A 22,836-nucleotide genomic window follows, 5' to 3' on the forward strand; every position below is an offset into this window, starting at 1 on the left:
AAACACAAACTCAGGTAAATTCCTTAATATGTTTAATAGCTTCGGGTACATCTAATCAACATTTAGGTCCTATAAACCTAAAAGAAAGTTAGAGCGCATCGACGGCGCAAAAGGTGTTCGGACATTCTGAGCTTGTCTACTTAAATAATTATGGACCTGGTTTCTTACCTGAAACATAATCTTAAGGCATAATCCTAAATTACTATTCATAATCCAATACATTAGCTTTACTTTAATGTAAAAAATAAACAAGACAATGGTACGACTTTAAATTTTTTATACATTTCTCTGACTGAAACACGGCTGCGGACACGACTTAAAATCCGCATAGCTGAAATTCTGTAGCACACGAAGAGGACAAAGGTGGAAAGAAAGCGTTTTTGGCTAAACAGCACAACAGTAAAAAATCCGCATAGCTGAATTCTGCAGCACACGAAGAGGACAAAGGTGGAAAGAAAGCGTTTTTGGCTAAACAGCACAACAGTAAAAAAAAATACGAGAGTACAAGAGAAAAATAAAGCATACGAATAATCACAACTAAAAACACAGTTCACAGCTTCCGCAGCATTCCAAATCTAAGCACTCAGGTTCAGGTTCTTTTATTTACAAACTAAATACAACTACAATATGGGTATGCCCGGCTGAGAGTCTAGCTCGTATTACCAGGCAACCGAAAGTGCTATTTCCCCAATATGCTATCTAAAAGACAACGTCTTATCTACATACACTCCTAAGTACTTAGCCTCAGCATTCCTGGGAACAATAACCTCGCCTAAAGTTAAACCCGGAATCCACGGATAATAATTCTTAGAATGACCTTAAACAACAAATGATGACTTCCCAAGATTTATAATTAGTCTGTTGGCCTCAACCCAAATTTAAATTTGACTCAGGCCTTCTCTGAGTGTCAACATTGGCTGATTCTCAGTCTTTGCAGCAATTATAAATTGAGTGCCATCTGTAGACACAGCTAGAATTTTCTTGACTGAAATTTCACTTACAATATGCCCACATGGCGGTTGAACATCTAGACCATCAACAACATTACGCAAATCATTAATATACAAGGAAAAATATTAGGCCAAGGAAAGATACTTGTGGCACTCCATGTTTCACTACTCTAAATCCTGATATTTCATCATTAACGGTCACACACTGTATCTTACCAGTGAGAAAAGATTGAATGAATCCCAGAGCATTGCCACGAACACCAGCATTGACAAGCTTCCGAAGAAGCATTCTGTGGTTAAAAGAGTCGAATGCTTTCACAATATCCAGGAATTGAGAAGCAACTTTCATATTAATATCTAGTGAATCATTTACTGTTGTCGTGAGGAACAAAAGCACGTGTTCTGTTAACATATTTTTACGAAATCCGAATTGGTTTTCAAGGAAAAAATTTCGGGCCTCCAAAAAACTTGTCAGTCTCCTACAGTGTACTTTTGAATAGTCCTCAAAAACACTGATAGTAATGAAATTGGTCTATAATTACCAGGGTTGGACCAATCACCCCTTTTAAATATAGGAGTAACCTTAGCAAGTTTAAGACAATCTGGAAACAGACCTTTCTGAAAGCACTGATTAATCAAAAAAATAAAATCTGACAGAATTGAACTAAAAACAAACTTGACAGCTTTTAACAAAACAAGATCAATACCAGCTGCAGAATTACAAAACGATGTAAGCACTTCCTTTAACTTCGCCATGGGCATGGCTTGAGGAAAAACGAGACGCCGGCCTCTTCTGGTAGATACCTCTCAAATTCATTTTCAACTGTAGAGCTACAATTATTCTCAGTAAGTTTTTTCGGCAATACTGATAAAATGACCACATATTTGACTCAGGCTAATTGTATCTGGGAACCTTTTGCATTTCTTTTTTGTCCCCTCCTTAATTACCTTTCATATTTTGCAGGACTTCCCTCAGTTCGCTTAAAATTCTCTTTATAATAATCTTTTTTAACTCTTCTCAGCATTTGATTTTAAAAATCCTTATGCACATAGCAATATCTTTCATCTGTATAAGTTCCCTTTACAGCCTTCTTTAAAGTTCGTGACGTTTTCTCTACACATTTAAGGAGAGAGCAACTAATTCACGGTTTGACGGGAATCATCAAAGTGAATATAATTTTTTTTTTTATTGGGGTTTGAAAGAATTACTACCATTGGCGACATCCCATTTATGCAAAACAAGATTTTCTGCATTAGCTGAGAAAAAAAAATCGAAATTGCGTGTTCGTTTGATTGTAGAAAAATAGCTCCGTGTAGCTGTCTCATTATTGACATCGAGATTTGATAAACTTTGCGCTAATAGGTAAGCCAGCCATCCCATTAAGAGACAATAATATAAAATTGTCATTCGTTTTCTCCTTTTGCATGAGTTTGTCTTAAAAATTTTTTAGCATTGAAAATTCTGTGTTTGTATTATTTTATATAATATTTATAAGGTAATAGTCTAATATTTGACGTATTTTCATTTATATTTTCGCCCTTTTGCATCAACTTATTCCATATTTATTGAAAATCATTTGGCAAATCATTTAATGACAAACAAATTCAAAATATTGCTTCATCAAACTAATAACATGGGTTCCAAAATTACCAATTGACATTTTAAAGGTTATTAGTTCGCATCAACTTTCTGCACTTTTGAATAAATTCAATTGAAATTGACTTCTATTTTCTTATGAATAAATCTCATTTGTATTTTCATAAAAAAAATTAAAATTAAAAAATTAGAAAAAAAATCCACTGTCGAAATCGCATATTGTTGTCAATTAAGTGCAAATTACACTCTAGCCTTAAGAGGGTTTGAATAAGAAGTAGCACCACGCATATTTGTGGTGATTTTTGTTCGTTTGAAGGTTAGCTCAATTACTCATCTGAATGTTTGCTCCTCAGTTTTCCTTAATAATTCATTACCATTTCTGTTCTTTTTAAGTTTGACTTTATGGTTCATTTTAATTTGTATTCTTTTCAAATTCCATTTATATTCACAGAAATTTCTGTTCATTTTCTGTTTGACTTATTATCTATGACTTTATCTGTACTCATTTTAGCTTCTAATATTGCTCTTTACTTTCCTCTGAGAATATTCTTTGGGCGTATCACTTTTCAAAATGACATATTACAATAATGTCACTGGGTCTGATGACAGAAAATAAACGGTGACACTTGCACCAAGAACGCTTTATCTTATAACTGAAAAAAATAACACACTTTACCTGTGTTGCCACTTATACCGCATTTTGCGGTGTAATACCGCAATTTCAAGAGAAATACCGCACTTTTTTCTGATCATACCGCATACCGCAATTATACCGTGAAATGACTTTGATCAGCGTATTTAACCGCGAAATGGCTTTTATCACTGAATTTATACTAAGTAATGTCACCGTACGGGAAAAGGGACAAATGTTTGCTCTCTACTTCTATTTATATATGGCTGGATAGGCTACTGCGGAACTCGCGAAAATTCTAACTAGTAATTAACGTGCTTCCAAGAGCAAATATTTCACATATCAGTCAGGTGTCTGAATGAAAGTAATTTTCAACCATTAACAAGGTAAAGGTGTACAGACACTGCAAAGCAGAGGGAATACTTTACTAGAATTGAGTAAAAAGTAGTCCCGGCCTATCCCATCTTGCTTCTTTTGGGCATTACCTCTCCACTTTTACAGCCCAATAGACTGAATTGAGTGATTTAAAAATGCTATTTCATTTAGAACTTAATATGTATTCAAATATAGGCTAGCACTCATTTCCTGTAGAACATGCATTCCAAAATTTAGAAAATTATCTATTGTTTAATTTCTACCTGATTTCTTATTGCATATTATTCATTCAAATCAAACTTGAACGCAAAGTTGCAGAGGTGCTGTCCAGAGGAAGCAGGTTATAAACCACTTATTCCTTTATGTAGCCTAGGCTGTTTCATGGTTCCATTGGCCAGCCCATCTGTAACCTTTATTGTCAGGGGTTAATGAAAATACATGGATTGCTTCGTCTCCACAGACTCTGCCACTTGTTCATCACTTTTTCCAAAAACGCAAAGGAGACCCCTATTGAAGCAAGGCTTGTCTCATTTCTCGTTGAACATGATATAGCGTACCCTATTCGGCTACTGACAACTTGCTGAAGTTCCTGAAAAGTTGCCATGGCCGGATTTGCTGAGCCATGCTAGTCTGATTAGAATAAAAGCAACCAACATTCCTAAACAGGCTTAAGCATTTCATTTTCATGAAAAGCCATGCTAGTCTGATTAGAATAAAAGCAACCAACATTGCTAAACAGGCTTTGGCATTTATTTTCATGAAAAACTTATTGTCAATCTAAAAACTAACCTTATCCCAGTGGATACAGACAATAAATCAGTCTGTAGCCAAACAACTCTGTTTGTGTCAGTTTCTGTAATTTCATGATGGATTTACTGGTAGATTTATTTGCTCTGTCAGAGTTTAATCATGGATTAGTAGGCCTATCTGTTATTTTCGGTCAGTTAGTTGGAGGGAAAGGCTATGTTAAGAAGACGGGCGTTCCCATACAGAAATAGATTGGAGATTGCACCATCAATGGGAATAAATCGCTTAGTCAAGAGGTTTGTTGAAGAAAAATAACCATGGGTTACAGTTGTGAAATTTAGCTGTTATTAATATGCCCTGGTTGCATGTCATAATTGTAAAAAAAAAATCTAAGAGTCTAGAAGATTTATGCAAAAATGTTTGCAATCACTTTTAACACAGTGCAAAATGACAAGATGCATATAGAAATGAATATATCTGAGTCTTCACTCAGGTGGAACAACACATATTACATGCACATATTAGCTGTTGGCTTTCATTTGAAAACTCTACAAGGCGTATTCTCGAGTTGTGGGACAATCACACATTGCATTGAGACTCTTTTGTCATTAAAGGTCCCTCACTTGTGAACATCAAACCAATTCTAGATCGTTTTTGCTTCCCTGAAAAGACACATGACTTCCTCTATTTTTTGACCCCTTTAGTTACGAGCTAAGAGTTCCTAGTCATCAGTAATTCTTTTAGTGAAGAAGATATACGTCTGGAATATGGAATAAGGCAAAGATAGACCAGGAATGGCAGTTCATATCAAGTGTAACTCTATCTGAAGGTTTGATTCTTGAAAATTTTTACGACTCTGACATAGTGGTGTATTGGTGACACATCCTTACACTAAAATCTGTCACTGGAGCAGTAATGTTTCCAAATGTTTAAGAATGACACAATACTTTTTTCCTTGCCAATATCAAATGTCATTGTTGAGCATCTTTTTTGTTTTTTAGAGGAAGTCAAAACTGACATGCAAAATCATCTTAGTTCAATAAAACATCAGCAAAATCATCTTAGTTCAATAAAACGTCAGCAAAATCATCTTAGTTCACTAAAACGTCAGCAGATTCATTTGCTAACTCTTTCGTTGACATTAAAATCGGCATCTGGACAGGGGGAGCTAGAACTGGGACTTGTTAAACGTGTACTTCAAGTGAACGGTAAAACAACCTCAAGTAACAGCACTGCTGTGAATCAAAATGTTTTGTATAGTGTTGCCTATGTAGGTCTTGACGAGCATGACCACACTGTCTGATACTGAGTAACCTTTGTCTGCCTATGCGAATGATTCTTTTTAACGTTTTAGTATCTTTAATATGATAATTGTCATTAAAATCTAGTCGTATTCAAAGTAACGCTCTTTTGATAGCCATTTCGTTTTCTATTTTTCCATCTCTTTTTTTCAGACAATGCCACATCTCTGGGTCATTGAACATTATTTCTCCCACAAAAGCTGCAAGAGTTACTTTTGGTATAAAAAAAAAATGACCTTACAGTAAACACAAACCCCGTAAGTGCACATGAAACTAGATGCAATCTTTTCAAGCCTAGTTCTCATGTCTCCAAATACCTTCAACATTTAATTTCGATCAGTCATTTTAACTAGGGTTTGTCCTGGTAATGGAGTCAAGCTTCAGTAAAAGAAGGGGGGGGGGTCAAGAAATAAATTTTAAAACACTTATGTATTGGGCACTTATGTAGACAAGGGTGTAACTACCTTTTTTGCTTTGGGGCGAGAGAAAGCCGAACCATGCGGAGGATTTTTTTAAGCAAGTAAATAATATGCTCGCTCGAAAAGTTGAAAATTGTAGAAAAGCATCACTATAAAATGGTATTATTCTTTACATTAATTTTTATGAAATATATTTTAAGGAAGTGAGTTGTGCAAAAACTGCTTCTGTAGTGCAAAGCACTAAAATTAAACGAGGAAAAAAATGAGCATTTGGTTCGAGAACACGTTTTGCATATTTGCTGACCCAGTAAAAACTTTGAATCTAGCATTCTCGTCTTTTGGAGTGGTCAAACTGTCTACTTTCTTTAGAAAAATATGGATGAAGACTGGAAGTGTAGACTGGCACATTTGTCGCTTTTTTGTTTTCAAGGCCGGTATATCAGAGAATCCAAAAATAGAAAATGGGGCAAAAATGATAGTATACACAGTATTTCTGGAGAAAGTGCCGAAAATGAAACAAAATTGATAAATAAACTTTTAATCTATTTTAAAATAAAAAAGAGTAGATTATCTTGCTTCCAATTTTCTAGAGAACGGATGGTCTGGACGAGCTATTAGTGATGAAGAACAGATGAGAGGGCCAGAAAGTGGGAAAAAGATATGAATTTATCATTAGGGACTATTTTCCCCTCTTTATATATGGAGTGGGTATCTGGGGGATGTGTATTTTCATTTTTATTCTACCTTTCTTGTTCAAAATTCATGGCAAAATCTACCACTTAAAAAATAATAAAGAATAGTATCCATTTGCTAGAAAAGTTGCAAGGAATATCTAATGAAAACCGAAACTGTAGACCAGCTAAAACTATTGCAAGGCAAAAGGCAAAAGATTCTTGCTCAATCATCTTGGTAAATTCTTTTTCATTGATTTTCATGATTTTATTTAGTGTCTGTTCTCTCTTGGTCGGGTAAACTTCGAAAGGTTAGATTTTCGTTTTTTTTTTTCTTTTTTGTTTGGCACTGAGGACGACTTGGCGGAAGTCCTTGTCGAAATATTTGCTTATTTCTTCTTCTTCATGGTTTTCCACTGGCTGATAAAATCCTCGTTTTTTCACCTATTTTGATTTTATTTTTCATTTTGTTATTTTCTTTCCTCTCTGAGTTTCATTTGTTAGGAATTAATTGTTTTTAAAAAGTATGTTTTTGTTGAAACTAGTGGCAACGTATTTGCATTACGGGTATCAAAATACACCATAAATTACACCGTGTTTCGGTAAAGAGGATACCGCAAAACACAGCTTTTTTCATCGACCGGCACCGCTTTTTGGTATCAGTCACTGCAACACTGCACTCTACAGAGGCAAATAAAATCCTGGCAAATAAAAATCCTGATATCTAGTCCGATAATGGATAAAACGATGACACTTATTGTAATGACATAAAAATAAACGAAGGTACTATGTCTGATGACCAAAGAAAATAACGAAACTTTGGGCAATGATGCTTTTTGAGATTACTGAAAAATCCAAGAGAAAAACAACGACAGCACATTTCTGTGGTATTGTTAGGATGCCTAAACTGACACCGATGTTAAATGCATCATTTCATTATTTAAGTAATTTTTCAAATAGTGGCAAGGAACATACACACAATCAAATTAAACTGTATCTTGTCAAAATTAACAAAAATAAAGGTTTCGCAATAATTATTTGTATTTTTTCTAGGAAATTCAATACTTTTTTTCATTGATCCAAGGCTCTTGAAAATGGTACATGTATGAAGGGAGCCCTATCCTCAAGGACCTTATGCATAATAAATTAGACCTCAAAATCATAACATTGGCAAAATGAATTGCTATTATAAAAAAGTCACATGTAAACTCCCTTACATGTGTAAACTCCCTGTTTATAAACCCCTTCAAGTTTTACAAAACAAAGCGATAAGGATACTTTTTCAGCTTGATAATAGGTCTTCTGTTACTCATGTTTTTGGATCAGCTCGAATTTTTTCTTTACATCAACTTCATTTCATTGCAATATCCCAGCTATGTCACAATTACGTTTTTGGCCAATTAGCATCAGATTTCCATGGAATTTTCCCTCTTAACTCACAGCGTCATTCATATCCGACATAACTCTGGTTCAATTTCTCGCAGGAGTTTAGGCGAACAACTAGAGCAGGATTTAGTTTGAGGCATATTGGTCCGAAGGTGTGGAATTCTATTCCCCTGGATATTAGAGAGTGTGCTGATTACCAGCAGTTTTGCAGAATGGTGGGGTAGTTTATTTCTGAAGATTGAATTGAAGTTATCAAGCATTTTGCAGTAAGTTGCATAGGTTGCATCAAGACATGGGTAATTGTAGACAGAGAAAAGCCAAGACAGATAGTCCAAGTAATTGAGAGGCAAATGTTTAATTTTTTTTTCATTTAAATTGCTAATGGTGTTTAATAATTTCTTGTAATTTTTAATGTGCTCTATTATGCTACCAGGCATGTGCGCAGGTGTATTTTGTAGCATTACGTATATTTCATAAATAAAATATCTGTATCTGGAAATAGAACGAGTCATCTTTCCCCTTTTATGTAATTTGTGGTTCTTATTTTTGCCCAAACAATTTATTTTTCTTGTTTTCTTAATGTGTTAAGAAATTTCCCTGTATTTATCTCTTATCTTGTTTTGTCATTGAGATTCATTGTGAAACATTTTCAATGAAAGGTTTCCACTCCATAGCCTCTGGCTTACAATACAAGGATTGCAAAACTTAGCCAATATAAAATGTTACATAATTATAATCATTGATCAAAGGCTCTTGTAATTCATTTTATCTTTTCTCTTTGGTAATAGTTGCTATAAATTTTCTTTGGTGACATGCTACAAATGATTTATAGCATTGGGGGCAGTACTGGTACTAGTTGCATTAATTATACAGATAAGCGTAATATCTTATGAAAACAGAATGCTAAAATGCTACACTGGTAACATTTTCATCTGTAGATGCTCAAAGGTCCAATCCTCAAGAAACTTTGGCCAACACCCAAGAAAAAAAAGTTTTATGGCAAATTCTCAGATTTTACTTTGGGCAAGGGCTCTTTGGAAACAATACGTAATATCTTATGAAAACAGAATGCTAAAATGCTACACTGGTAACATTTTCATCTGTAGATGCTCAAAGGTCCAATCCTCAAGAAACATTGGCCAACACCCAAGAAAAAAAAGTTTTATGGCAAATTCTCAGATTTTACTTTGGGCAAGGGCTCTTTGGACCAATCTTGGTGTGAGGGAAGTTTGCTGTCAGTCCTTTCATGTGTACAGGTCCAATTTTGTCTGTATAGCTTATCAGACCACCACACTAACTGTCCCACTTAATTTTGATGAGTACAGGTTTAAAACTTAAGAGGGTAATAAGGCATTTCTCTAAGTAGGGGATGGGGGCAGACGTTTCGACAATGTTGATTTAAGTCCAAATATTAACATTTTCGTTCTTATTATGCAATAGTAAGTATTGTATATAAGATATTTTATTCCTTCACACCAAAGATCCTCCCTCTCCCCTCTTCTCTAGTTCATCTTGTTACCATCTTAGCATATATTGTTTAGTGATTTTTTCAGCCACCAGTGTTTTTGTTTGTGTCTTTTTTCCTTCTTAATTTTCCTCTAATATACTACTTGCTAGTTGACAAACTTGAAACGAATTCATTCTTAACAACCTCTCAATTTAAAAATTATCTCCTCATAAAAATATTTAGGGGATAGGATTTACCTTTCTGCAAGACGGAGACCAGATGAGAATCCAATGTATTCCAGTTTGGAAATTCTCTCATCCTAAAAAGAAAATGATACTACAAATGATAGATCATTGCTGATTTTCTTGTTTCATGACAAAAAGAAAGTATTAAGAACTGAATAACGATAGAACATAGAAAAAAACTGTTGGTCAATATTCATAAGTCCACACAGGTCTGACATTTAGAGGGACGGGGAGTATTTTTCCAATGAGAGGTGAGTCAATACCACAAAAAGAGAATTTTTAGGCAACACCTCTTAGTATTTTTGAGCTGGGCAACCTCTTTTTCACTACAATCCAAAATCCAATATTATTTTGAGACCCAATCTTGCCTATTCAGCAGGTCATGGAATTTTGAAGCAGACATCCTTATCATTTTAGGAGTCACACAGCTTCAAATATGTTCAATATCTCCAGCTGGATCTATGAATGGCTAAAATATATATTAACATTCAGTTTCTTATCATTAGTTTTTTCTAGTCACATTGATTATTATAGAAATCTTATTTTATGTTTGTTAATGTTTTGAAAAATTAAGCCACACTATTCAAAACATATGCATTTTTGAATAAAACGGAAACAATGCAAAAAACTACATAATTTTTACAGGTGGGGAGGGGGGCAGTAGCCAAACTCATGTATGTAGTAATTTCTGCTCATTTTAAGCATGATTTGAGGATTCATTTTAGTTTCAACTTGCTTTAGGATTTATTTATTCATCTACATTAGTATCTGTTATCTTTATGTTTCACATGATTATTTATCTTAATTTCTGTTCCTTTTGGGTTTTATTTTAGCAATGTGTTTTTGGCCCTGGATTCATTCCTGAAAGTTTTACTTGCCTAACTCAACTAGTTTCAAAGAAAGCAAGAAGTGCCAAAAATAGAAGGGCAGGGTTCACTATCAATGTAAAGTTTTTTTTATAATTTAGCTAGGAAGAAAGTTAACACACCATTTGATGCCTTTTTTGTGCTCTTTCCAAATATAATGTGTTAAAAGTAATTATTCCATGAAAAAAAACCGTTTTACTACTTTAGTAATTCAAACAGACAAGCACTTGAATGAGGCCTTTGCCTTACCACCACCACCTAGGAAAAACAGCATAGCCAAAAACAATCAACCAAAAAGAAGGATCTGGGGACATGCAAAATTATAGTTATTAAATATAAGCCAGCATAAATATAAAAGTAAAAACACCTCCAATCTAACAAGTTATTCTCAAATAGTAACCATCAATTCAGGCTCAACAGAGAAATACACATTAGGCTTTATGGGTTCTCTGTTACTTTAAATTCCTGACCTAGGCATAGTGGCTCATTTACCACAAGTTGTTAAAAATGGCATCGCCTTAATTGGTGAACCTTGTGAAATACATGCATATTAATAAAATCATCAAAAAATACATACAAAGGGAAATTAGGTGTATCCCTGCTGGGAACAAACTAGTAAATGGGGACACATTTTTTTTAGAACAGACCTGTAATCAAGAAACAAAGGGTGGCTTTGAAAATAGATTATTTTATTGGTTGTTGGGAGACCTGTTTTAAAATTATCAACTTTCCACATGGATACAACGCACCATTTGCATAAAAGAACCCAAAACCTGAATCAGAACAAATCTGTGGGGCCTGATAGAGTACACCATGGACATTAAAGGAAGCTCATGCAGAATTGACCATGCCTTTTGCAGCACTTTTCCAAAAGTCCCTGGATACAAAGATAATGTTTCAGGACTGGCGGAATGCTAATATCACCCCTATCCATAAAGGTGGCAGCAAATTAGACCCAACAAATGACCACCCTATTAGCATTACATCCATTGTTAGGAAAATTCTGGAAGGAATAGTAAATACTGCCATTGTCGGAGACCTCAGCTCCAACAATCTTATCATGCAGAGTCAGCATGGATTTAGATCAGGATGATTCATTGATACAAATCTGATAGATGCATACAATTCTGTCACCAAGCTCCTAGATAGAGAAATCCCAGTAGATCTCATTCTCCTAGATTTTGCCAAAGCATGTCATCATTGACTACAGGCAAAATTACTTGTAATTGGGGTAAGCCATGAGGTTGTTGAGTGGGTGATGGCATTCCTGAAAGATAGAAGATAGAGCATAGGTGCATGGAGAAAATGGTCAGGCATTTTACTCAGATAGTACTGAAGTGGAAAGTAGAGTCCCACATGGAACAATCCTTGTCCAACATTATTTAACATTTATATCAGCAATGCCCCACAATCTGTCAAAAATAAAATGAACCTGTATGCTGATGATTCAAAACCATCAGCACTGTAAAAACAGCTGAAGAGTGAGTCTTTTTACAAGCTGACCTAGAAAAACTATGGAGGTTAGAATTCAACATTAAAAAATGCAGGACAATTCTTTTTGGCAGAAAGAATGTGAGGGGTCAGTATCATACGTGTGGAAAAGATGCTGTTGGACAGATGATAGATTCCTCCCATGCTGAAAGAGACCTGGGTATACTTGTGGATGAAGAATTGAAGTTTGACCAACATGCTTGAGTCAGTTGTCTCCAAAGCACTCTAGACCCTGGGAATTGTAAAAAGAATAGTCTAGAGTGGATAAAGGAGTTGTTCAACCAAAACTGGAATTTGGTATGTGTGTGGCAACCCCATTATATAAAGGTGACAATAAAAAATAGAGTGTCCAAAGGTGAGCAACTAAATCAATAGATGGTTGCAGAAGTCTGGACTACCCATCCTCCCTGGAAAAGTTATGGATTCCTACCCTCTCCTATCAATGAAAGTGTGGAGAGGTCATCATGGTGTACAAAATGCTACACACTCAGTCCTTGCAACAAAATATGCTTGAAACTGACCAGTCAACAAGAACTAGAGGGCACACCATGAATCTGTACTGCAAACAATCCAACACCTGACTACGGAACAACTTCTTCCCAAATAGAGTCATGGGGCTCTGGAACTCCTTAAGCAAAGAAGCAGTCTTAGCCCCTAGTGTGGAGAGGCCTTCAAGGGAGCTGTGGACAAAGATTGGTTGTCCAAGCCATGGCTTCAAGAATGGGATGCAGCCAACATGTTAGCTCAACATCTTCACTAACCAGCACCTACAGGATAATACCTTATTTACTGGACAATGTGATTTAAGGTAAATCAGTGAAGCAAAGAGAAACTATGAACAAATATTCCTTAATATTATTTGAAAACTTTTTGCATAATTACTTAAAAGTTCATTAAACTGGAAAGTAAGTTTCTTGAATTGCTAAATTATTTTATTTGCAGAAAAATCTCTCAAAATCAGTTTGTGGCTTCAAATTGAAATCTATTTTTAAAGGCTCTATAATTACCACATATTCTTGCGTACCTAAATAATTATGGGTAAAAGGTTGAGTAGGTGATGTTTGAGTGTACATTACTTTCTGTGAACAGGAAATTAATTACTTCAACATCATTCCCTTTATTATAAATCTAAAAACAATTCATTATTATCAGAAATATTAATATTTAAATCTAAAAAGGGATCTTCTAGATCTGGGCTATGAGTAGGTTCCAGAATCAAATTGGATGGGTAAATATTTTTTGAATTCTTAATAAACTCATCACAGTTTAAAACCGAAAGATCATTTAAATATCTTTTATTAGCCTACTTGAAAAATAATGTTTAATATTATTCAGATTATCCTTATTTATTATCTCATTATATTCTTGTTGACTCAAAAACAAGTAGGGTGAACCAGGGTAATTCCAGACAGTAAGTAATTCCAGACACTCCCCATTATTTTGCTAATCCCTTGTTAGATTTGTTTTGAAAAAATCACAGAGGTAGTGCCAAGACTCTAGTTTATGACTCACTATATCCAATTGACAACAGCCAGCACGTGGGGGAGACAGTCAGTCTTGAACCAGAGTTGGTTGGAGAAACTTCGATGAAAAAGTACGTATGGTGTCAGTTTTTATGCATTTGCTGGTGAATGGTGTAACTTACGGGTTTTGTTGTTTTACCATTCAAAAGGGTTTTAATTAGGACATTAGTGTGATTTTTGGCAGATTTTTATCCATAGGGTGGGTGTCGGGAATTACCCATTTTCTGACCCCAAACAGGGTAATTCCGTACAGATGGTGAGGCCATAATTCTGGACACAGAGGGGTATTTCCGGACATGGGAAAATGTGATACAATCAATTCCTTTTCATCGAATTTTAGCCTCTGCCTCCTGGAACTATGTTCTATCAGAGATTCTCGAGTTTCTAGCAATGTAGCATGAGTTTACTGAACTATTTTCAGGAAAAATAGTTTTTTCAGGGCTGATTATCTGCAATTTTTCATTAGTTTTGGTTTCTTTCAGTACAAACAACTTTTCTTCTTATACCTTTTACTTACCCTTGCTTTAACTTTCAGATGCCGAGGACACAGTAAAGCCGAGAAGATCTGGACAAGGCGTTGGCAGAGGTGAAAATGGGTTTGCTGATAATCAGACTCGCAGCAGCGAAGTATGGGATTCCAAAGTCGACAATTTCGGACCATTTGACTGTGACATCGTCGAATGTGGGAGCAGGTAGACCTACACAACTGGAATTAGATGAAGAAGTGACACTCGCAAAGTGCATCAAAACCTTGGACAAGTGGGGTGTTGGACTATCTTGAACCAATATAGTCACTCTTGTAGGCAAATATGTGAAGGTGAACAATATGAAACTTTCAAAGACGGTGTTCCTGGTTGGGACTGGTGGAAATACTTCCAACAACGACACAACCTTAGTCTCAAGAAGCCTGAAACCAAAGAGAATTCAAGATACAAAGCCGAAAATCCGTTCTTGATCTACGGATTTTTTTATCTTCTCTCAGAAATGTTGAATGAACTTGAACTCCTCGACAAGTCCCACTTGGTGTACAACCTGGACAAGACGAGCTTCTGTACTGATCCTTCAAGAACCAAAGTTTTCGGACAGAAGAACTCGCCAAGTTTCCGCCGAACTGCTGGAACAGGGCATGGGCACCCATAAGCTGAATTCCAGGGGGGGGCAAACCTCCTCTAATTGGCACTTTTAATGCTATATAATAGAAATCTCAGAACAAAAATATAAAAATAAGGCAGCATCATTCTGCCCCCCCCCATATGGGCGCCCATGGAACAGGGAGAGAAAACACAACAGTTCTTGGTTGCATCAACACTGCAGGGGCAATTCTTCCCCCCTGATCATATTCAAAGGCAAATCTGTGTGGTCCACTTGGACATCCAATGACGCTTTGCCTGACACTTCATATGCTGCCACAGAAAGGGGTTGGATGACGGCTGACGTGTTCTACAACTGGTTCAAAGGCCAGTTCATTCCTAGCATTGGGCAAGAACGTCAAGTTCTGCTTCTTGTTGACGGTCATGGCTCTCATTTGTCACTGCAAGTTGTGCAGCTTGCAATGAACAAAAACATCACGATTCTAAAGCTGCCACTCCATACGACACACATGCTTCAAGCTTTAGACGTTGGCGTTTTCAAGGCTTTCAAAACCACGTATGACCAAAGGCTAACCAAATGGGCAAGGAAAAATGTTGGAGAAAAGCTACAGAAAGCAGATTTTGTCAAGATGATAAGTGAAATTTGGAAACAAGCTGATCCAGTTCTAACCCAGAAAGTGTTTGCATCAACTGGAGTTTATGATCCTAGCATACCAGAGAGAGCCAACCGTGCAAAAATCAACAGAGAGTGGTTTGACCCACAGAAACTCAGGGCTTACAATGCCTTTCTTGAAGAAAAGAAAAGAGAACAAGCAAAGAAACCAGCAGAGAATTCAACAGCTGATAGGATTAGTGTTAGAGTCCAGAGAGAAAGTGACAATCTGACTGTCAACATCAACATTTCTTCCCCTGGGAAGAAACCACCAACTCCAATGAAGAAGACCTTTGAAGAGCTCCTGTTAGAGAGTGTAAGAAGAGAACCGAGAAGTGAACCAGGGCAGAGGAAAAAGATCACTCAGAAAGCTGCTGAAGTGATCACTTCTAAGGTGTATTTAGAGCAACTTAAGAAGCAGCAGGAGGAAAAGGCAGACAGGAAAAAAGGTGTGGGAAAGAAAACCAAAGCAAAAGAAACTGGTGATACCCAGACCTCTGGTGCCAAAAGCAAAAAGATGAATCTCTCACGAGAAGCAAACTCCCCAGTTCCCTTTTCTGGCACTGAAAGCAAGTCCGAGATACCATACGCTGACACCAATGATGACATTTCTCTTGAAGAGACGTGTGTTCTTGATGACCTCAATCAGCCGGGCCCTAGCAAGAAAAAGATCAAAACCAAGCTTGACCATTATTATGCTGTGTATTACAACAACTCACCTTATTTTGGCAAAATTGTTGACTTTGTTGATGAAGGGGTTGTTAGGATGAAGTTCCTAAAGCTCAACTCAGCAGCGATGGACAAGTTTAGCTGGCCCAAGAATGATGACATCACAGACTTCACAGAAGAGTTTATCTTGGGAGGGCCCCTCACTCTGAAGGGCAATGGACCCTTCACTATAAGCAAGCATCGCGAAATGGTGAAACATCACAAGGAAAGGAAGAAAAGCTATGGAAAGAAGCAGTGATCACCTAGTTCCTCTGTGTTTTGCTTTTGAAACTTGCTTTTATCAGTATTTGAAGTCGTCTTTTTTATTATTTTTACCTTATTTTTAATATACAAATTTCAAGGAAGTTAGCAGATGGATACTGTAGTTACAGGAGATGAAGGCCCAGGCCTTCAGGTCCCCCAGTCCTTCAGAAGACTATTTAAATGCTGGCTTGTGGTGGTATATTAACTTTGTTATCAAATTATCATGAGAATCCATGGTTTGACACATTTTAAAAACGAGATTTGATTTTCAGAAAAACAAAATCATGACTGCAAAGCTGAATAACTCCGCTAGCTCAGAAGGTATGTACATGAAATTTGGAAGAAACATAGATTCTGGGGTGCTTATATAACCAACCAAAGCTAAGATTTTTTACTCCTTCAGGTACAAAGATATTGACCTTGTCCAGAATTACCCATTTTTTGGTGGCTAATTCCAGACACTGTGGGAAAATTTCAAATGAGGTCACCAACCCCCTTTGTAGTTCAAATTTCGGAAGTTTCTAGCTCTTGTATGAAGGCTAACAGTCTGAACTTTCATACAAATCCAATTTTACAGCAAGATTTTAAGTCTGCTGGCAGGAGGAATTTTTTGAATCCAAAAAAAAGTCAGTGTCTGGAATTACCCTGGTTCACCCTATGCTATAAATTGATTGGCACTATTCCATTTATAGGTATAATGGTACCAAGGTAATAAGGTACCTTATTACCTTGTCTATAATTTCTAGACTATGATATAAAGTTGAAAAAATAATTAAAAACTAATCTGATAAAATAGAAATTAGATTTTAAATGAGTCCTTAAACAGCTCTCTGTGATGTTGTAGTGTTCTACTAGCAACAAAGAATAAATAGAAGAAAAAAAGAAGACACATCAGTGCTAACCATGCAAAAAAGTGATTTTCCTTGTTGTTCAAGGTGGGATGCTGTGTGTCTCCTAGATACGGTTTTCAACAATGGTGATTCCAATGGTGTATTTTTGTTTTGATCTGACACCATTTTTGAGGGATTTAAGACTCTTTAAAATTTTTTGCAAATTTGTTTTCAAAATAACATTTACAAAATAACATAATTGAAACAATAATTACCATTCCTGAATCAGCTACATATGGAAATTGTTCTCACAAGACAGTTTTTTTCAAACAACTTTTGGTTACAATGGGCTGTTTTGAGCCCCTTTAAGCACTCAAAATGGAATTTCCCTTGGAAGCAATTATTGTACTTTGAAAGAGCACAAAAAAGGCATCAAGTGATTCATAAACTTCAAAAAAAGCATTGAGTAGAGTGCTCACTTTATCCCTGTTTAAGTAATGTAATTGTTGGTTTAATCTTAGATAATGGACTGGACATAAGGAAACATGTTAAGAATGTAATTCTTACTTCATCATATGCAGAATAAACAAAGCTAATACATTTTGTACACAGAGAACCTTTATCTTTGCTTCTTTTACTGTTGTTCAATTTTTGTAACAAACTTCTGAAAAATAAACTTGGATTTGACTGTATTTTCTCTGTTTTCAAATAGTCTATTGGTATTTGTATGATATACCTCTGATCACTCAAGAAGTGAAGTTAGGTTAATCCAAATAAAATATATGAAAGCATGACAAAATATAATAACCTACTTCAGAAATAAATTTGGGTTATATATTTGCACACTAGGGGGGGAGTACAGCAGGTCTGTATGCAAAATGTGTTAAGATACAATTATTATGATAGTATGAAGATTGTTTTCTCACTTAACACTATCAAAATACTTCACTCCCACCCCCTAATGTGCAAATATATAGCCCAAACTATATCTATTCTGTCACTTCTTGTTGTCTTTTCTCATGCTAAGCTGAAAGAAACTAGCAAAAGAAACCAGTTTACAGTGTGTCAATGGTGAACAATTCAAGTGGTCAGGGGTATATCATAGAAGTACCAGTCAATCTATCTAATTGAACACAATCAGTGCCATCTATTTTTTCTCACATCACATGTCAATAGACATAGCAAGAAATTAGGTCATGGTATTTGGGCATTTTCTTATAATTGTTTTTCAAGACTTAGAGAAAAGACACAAACAATTTAGAAATGTGGTATAAAAACTGAAAATACAAGGATAGAAGTGAAGATATAGGTTCTTTTCATCCAAAATGTGTTAACTCTGATCAGGGGCATCCTGAAGTAGGGGCAAGCTGCCCCTTGGGTAAATATTTACCAAATCATATTATTGAGTTACAACTAAAGTGAATATACCACTCAATGCCTTTTTTTATGCTCTTTATGAATATCATTTTTGATTGATTATAATAATCATTTTTGTTAGAAATGAATTTTAGCCCCCACCCATATATATATACCAATTCAGGGTATATATTTGCACATTATGGGGGTGGGGGGGGGGGACGTTTAAACTTACCTCTCATTTACATCAGAAATAAAATTACCCCCCCCCCCCGAAGGTGCAAATATATACCCTGAATTAGTATATAAAGGGGTGGGGGCTAAAATTCATTTCTGACAAAAATGATTATTATATACATAAAGAGCATAAAAAAGGGGTAAATTTCTACCAAATCATATTATTGACTTATGCAGAAAGTGAATATACCACTCGATACCCTTTTTTTATGCTGATTACAAATATAATAATCATTTCAATCGGATATGAATTTCAGCCCCCCCCTCTATATATGCCAATTCAGGGTATATATTTCTACATTAGGGGGGCTGGGGGCAATTTTTTTTCTGATGTAAATGGGAGGTAAGTTTAAACTTTACCCCCAACCCTCCTAATGTAGAAATATATACCCTGAATTGGCATATATAAGGGGGGGGGGGGCTGAAATTCATTTCTGATAGAAATGATTATTATATTTGTAATCAGCATAAAAAAAAAGGCATTAAATGGTGTATTCACTTTATTCTAGGCCTAACTCAATAATATGATTTGGTAGAAATTTACCAAAAAAGGCATCATGTGGTATATGCACTTTAGCCATAACTCAATAATATGATTTAGTTAATATTTACTGCCCCTTGAACTTTTTTGGCATTTGGTAAAATTTTCACCAGAGGCAAAAACTTCAGCAGTAATTTTGCAAAATCAGACAAAATTAAGCGAAATTCTTGATTCTGCAGAAAATTTGGCATAAATCAGGCAGCAATTTGGTGAAATTGACAAAGATTGCCCCTTCAATAAAATGAGCCCCAGGAGGCCCCCAACTCTGATTATTCTGAATAGTGTGTAATAACAATTGTTTTCTTAATATATTTTGTTGTTTCCAGTCTACTCTCTACCAAATGGTCCCAAATTTATCCTCCAAATGTTATTAATAACAGTCTAGGATGGTAAAAACAAGCCTAGGCTAGTATTGCAGCCTAGTACCCTATTTTGACAATTTGATCACCTTTACAATTAAGTAAGCAGGATTCTAGCATATAGAGATGACAAATATTGTTTAATTACTATTTCTTCCTCTGCAGTAGCATCCTTCAAAATAGTGGATACAATTGCACCATGAAAAAGCTCAAATAAAGTATCTTCACACGTCCCTGACATTTTAAAACCCACTTTAAAAAGCGGCATCTAGAATTTTATCTCTTCACTTTATTTGACTTGTCCAGCCAAATTAAGATTTTGAGTGATGTAGGATTTAAAAGCACAAAATATGACAGGCAAATATAAATAATAGTAAATTTGTATCGGTTGACCAAAAATAATTGAAAAATACTAATAAAATAAAAGTGGCAGCCTACAATTATTTTTTTTTATTTTACGCTTTTCCAAATATCATGGTCGCTTTTTTGACAATGCAGCCCGTCCCCTTGATAGCACAGTTAAAGCTATAAAATATATAAATAACTAAAAGAAAACACAAAACAAATTAAATTAAAACTTTATAATATGCAGCATGCTTCTGTTAATTAGATTATCATGTCTCCTTTCATTATTTTGTACATTTTAAAATTATACTTTTATCGACATTTCTATTGTAATAACTAAAACAGACTGGATTTTTACCGGGCAAAGAATACAATAAATTTATTTGAAAAAAAAAACGACAAGATATATCATGAGATAAAGCAAAAAATAAATATGTTTTTAGGGCTTTATCTGGAACCGTGAGGGTTGTATTTTCAGAAAGGCGAGCATGATATTTGGAATAGAATAAAATGAAAAAGGTAATGGTACCACTCAGGGTTTCCACTATCCCCGAATTTTTGGGGATTTTCCCGAAAATCTATGTATCTCCCCGAAAAAAAATTTGGTTATCTGAATCCCCGAAATTTCCCCGAAAATCAAACAATCACGGTGTCACCCCTAGTGACTATCTCTAGCGAACATTACTTTACATACCATAATTTGTCACTGCTTTCTTGTTCGTTAATTTTCGTCTCCTGTGTTACTTTGCATAAGAACCAGACCGACACAATTCAAGTATAGACGGTTCTTCATATTTTCACAAAACTATCATTTTCCTGCATTTAGATAAAACCATTTCGAATGCAGTATTCCGAATAATATTAATGTTCTTACATTTATAACATTCGTGGTCAAGACGATCTTGACAAAATTAGACAAGAATTTTTACTTAAAAGTTGTTGAACGCTCGGTTGGATTTTGGGTTTTGAAATTGAACTTCTAAAGAGGGATCATGCAAAGAATACCTTGGCCAGAAGTGCATGAAATCAATGGAAGTGAGTCCTATAACACCAGGTGAGCTCGAATTACTAGTAAAAAATTGAAAGTGCTCCTCTGCTTCAGGTTTCAACCTGGTCCACACAAAGGCACTGAAAGCAGTAGTAACGACCATTGCTGAGCTTCTAACTTACCTTGTAAATATTTCATTAGATAAAGGGGTCTTTCCTGAAATGTTAAAAAAGGCAAAGATAATACCTCTTCACAAAGGTAGATGTCATAAAGATACAGAAAATTATAGACCAATCTCAATCTTATCTGTTTTCTCAAAAGTCTTTGAAACGCCAATGAAAAACCAGCTTTACCAATATTTAGAGGCCAATGGCTTTTTTAACAGCCACCAATTCGGATTTAGGGCTGGCCATTCAACCGAAGATGCCCTTACTTCACTAAGTTTATTCGTAAACAGAATCCTAGATTAGGGTGCTTTACCAGCAGCTGTGCTTCTAAATATTAAGAAAGCGTTTGATAGCATGCACCACAAAATACTACTAGGAAAGCTGGATCATATTGGAGTTCGTGGCCAAGTCCTAGTCCTAGAATCGTCGAATTTACACAGGAAATGACCATACAAATGATTTTGTAGTTAACTGCGGGGTGCCACAGGGCTCTAAATTGGGACTGGTATTGTTTCTTGTTCATGTAAATGATCTTCAGCAAGTACTGACTCCTGCAAATCATAGCCGTTATTGCTGCAAACTATGTCACCCATAAACGACGCCGGGGTCTATAGTAGAAGCCGAAGACGAACTAACGGCATTTGCGGATGATTCACTTATGGCAAGCTCAGAATGGAACATCAAGTCTCTCAAAACGGAGCTACAAGACATTCTTGAAGAAACTTACCTGTGGGTGGACGCAAATCGTCTAGTCATCAACATTGACAAATCGAGTGTTTTATTTTTTTCACGTATAGATTCGCTGGCTCCTGATGTGATTGGTATTGAAACCTCTCGTGGACTTATCGAGAGACCATAAAAAGGACACGTTGGATACCTAGGGGTTTTAATTGACGAAAACCTCTCGTTCAGACACTACATAGCAAGTGTCGAGACGAAGCTTTCAAGGAACCTTGGAATCTTAAGAAAACTCAGTCACCATTTCCCTAAAAAAAATACTGATCCCAATTTACAATCCAGTTATCAAGCCTCACATTCAATATTGTTCTACAATTTGGCAATCTAATTTCAAGACATATTTACAGAGACTAAACTCACTTCACAACAAAGCACCTCAAATTTAAGGCCCAGCACCGAACAGACTATCAATGGAATCACTTTACAGACTATCTTGCACCGTTTTTTGTTTTAAATATTTTTCAGGAACACTCCCATCACCATTTAAAAGCTTATTCACACTAGCATCACAAATCCATGGTTTAAATACACGATCTTCATCAGACATTTATAAACCCCCGACACTGACAGCTAGGTCGGAATTTTCTCCTAGAATTGCGTGTGCTAGAGAGTGGAATGCACTTCCGCAAGAGCTGAAGTCATATAGGTCTCTCGGCTTCTTTAAAAAGAATGTAAAAAATTTTATTTACTAGATTTATTTTATTATTATTATGTTTAGAATTTTTTTATATTATTATTATTTATTATATTTTGGTTTGATACTTCAAGGGGTGTAAGCAGAGGAGAAGTTGTGTTAAATTTATTGTTATTTGATGGCGGTTCAGGGTGGAAATTGGAGAGGACAGGAGGCCACGCTGTATTTAGAATGTGCAATTATTACGGGGCCAAACGTGCATCAATGCCCAAGGAAT

General features: G+C 35.7%; 1 protein-coding gene across 1 annotated transcript in view; it reads right to left on the minus strand.

Moving 5' to 3' along the window:
• Trs33 (trafficking protein particle complex subunit Trs33) overlaps positions 1-19,928 on the minus strand; it is a 32,864-nt gene extending 12,936 nt beyond the window's left edge. The window contains exons 1-2 of the mRNA XM_089090229.1: positions 19,836-19,928; positions 9,782-9,843 (exon numbers count right to left, since the gene is read on the minus strand). Of these exons, the coding sequence (XP_088946355.1) occupies positions 9,782-9,843; positions 19,836-19,928 (155 nt within the window). The remainder of the gene's footprint in view (positions 1-9,781; positions 9,844-19,835) is intronic.
• Between the last annotated feature and the right edge of the window lie 2,908 nt (positions 19,929-22,836).

The sequence above is a fragment of the Artemia sp. Qi Xiang Cuo genome, chromosome 6, assembly GCF_049724085.1.
Source record: "Artemia sp. Qi Xiang Cuo chromosome 6, ASM4972408v1, whole genome shotgun sequence".
Lineage (NCBI taxonomy): Eukaryota > Metazoa > Arthropoda > Branchiopoda > Anostraca > Artemiidae > Artemia > Artemia sp. Qi Xiang Cuo.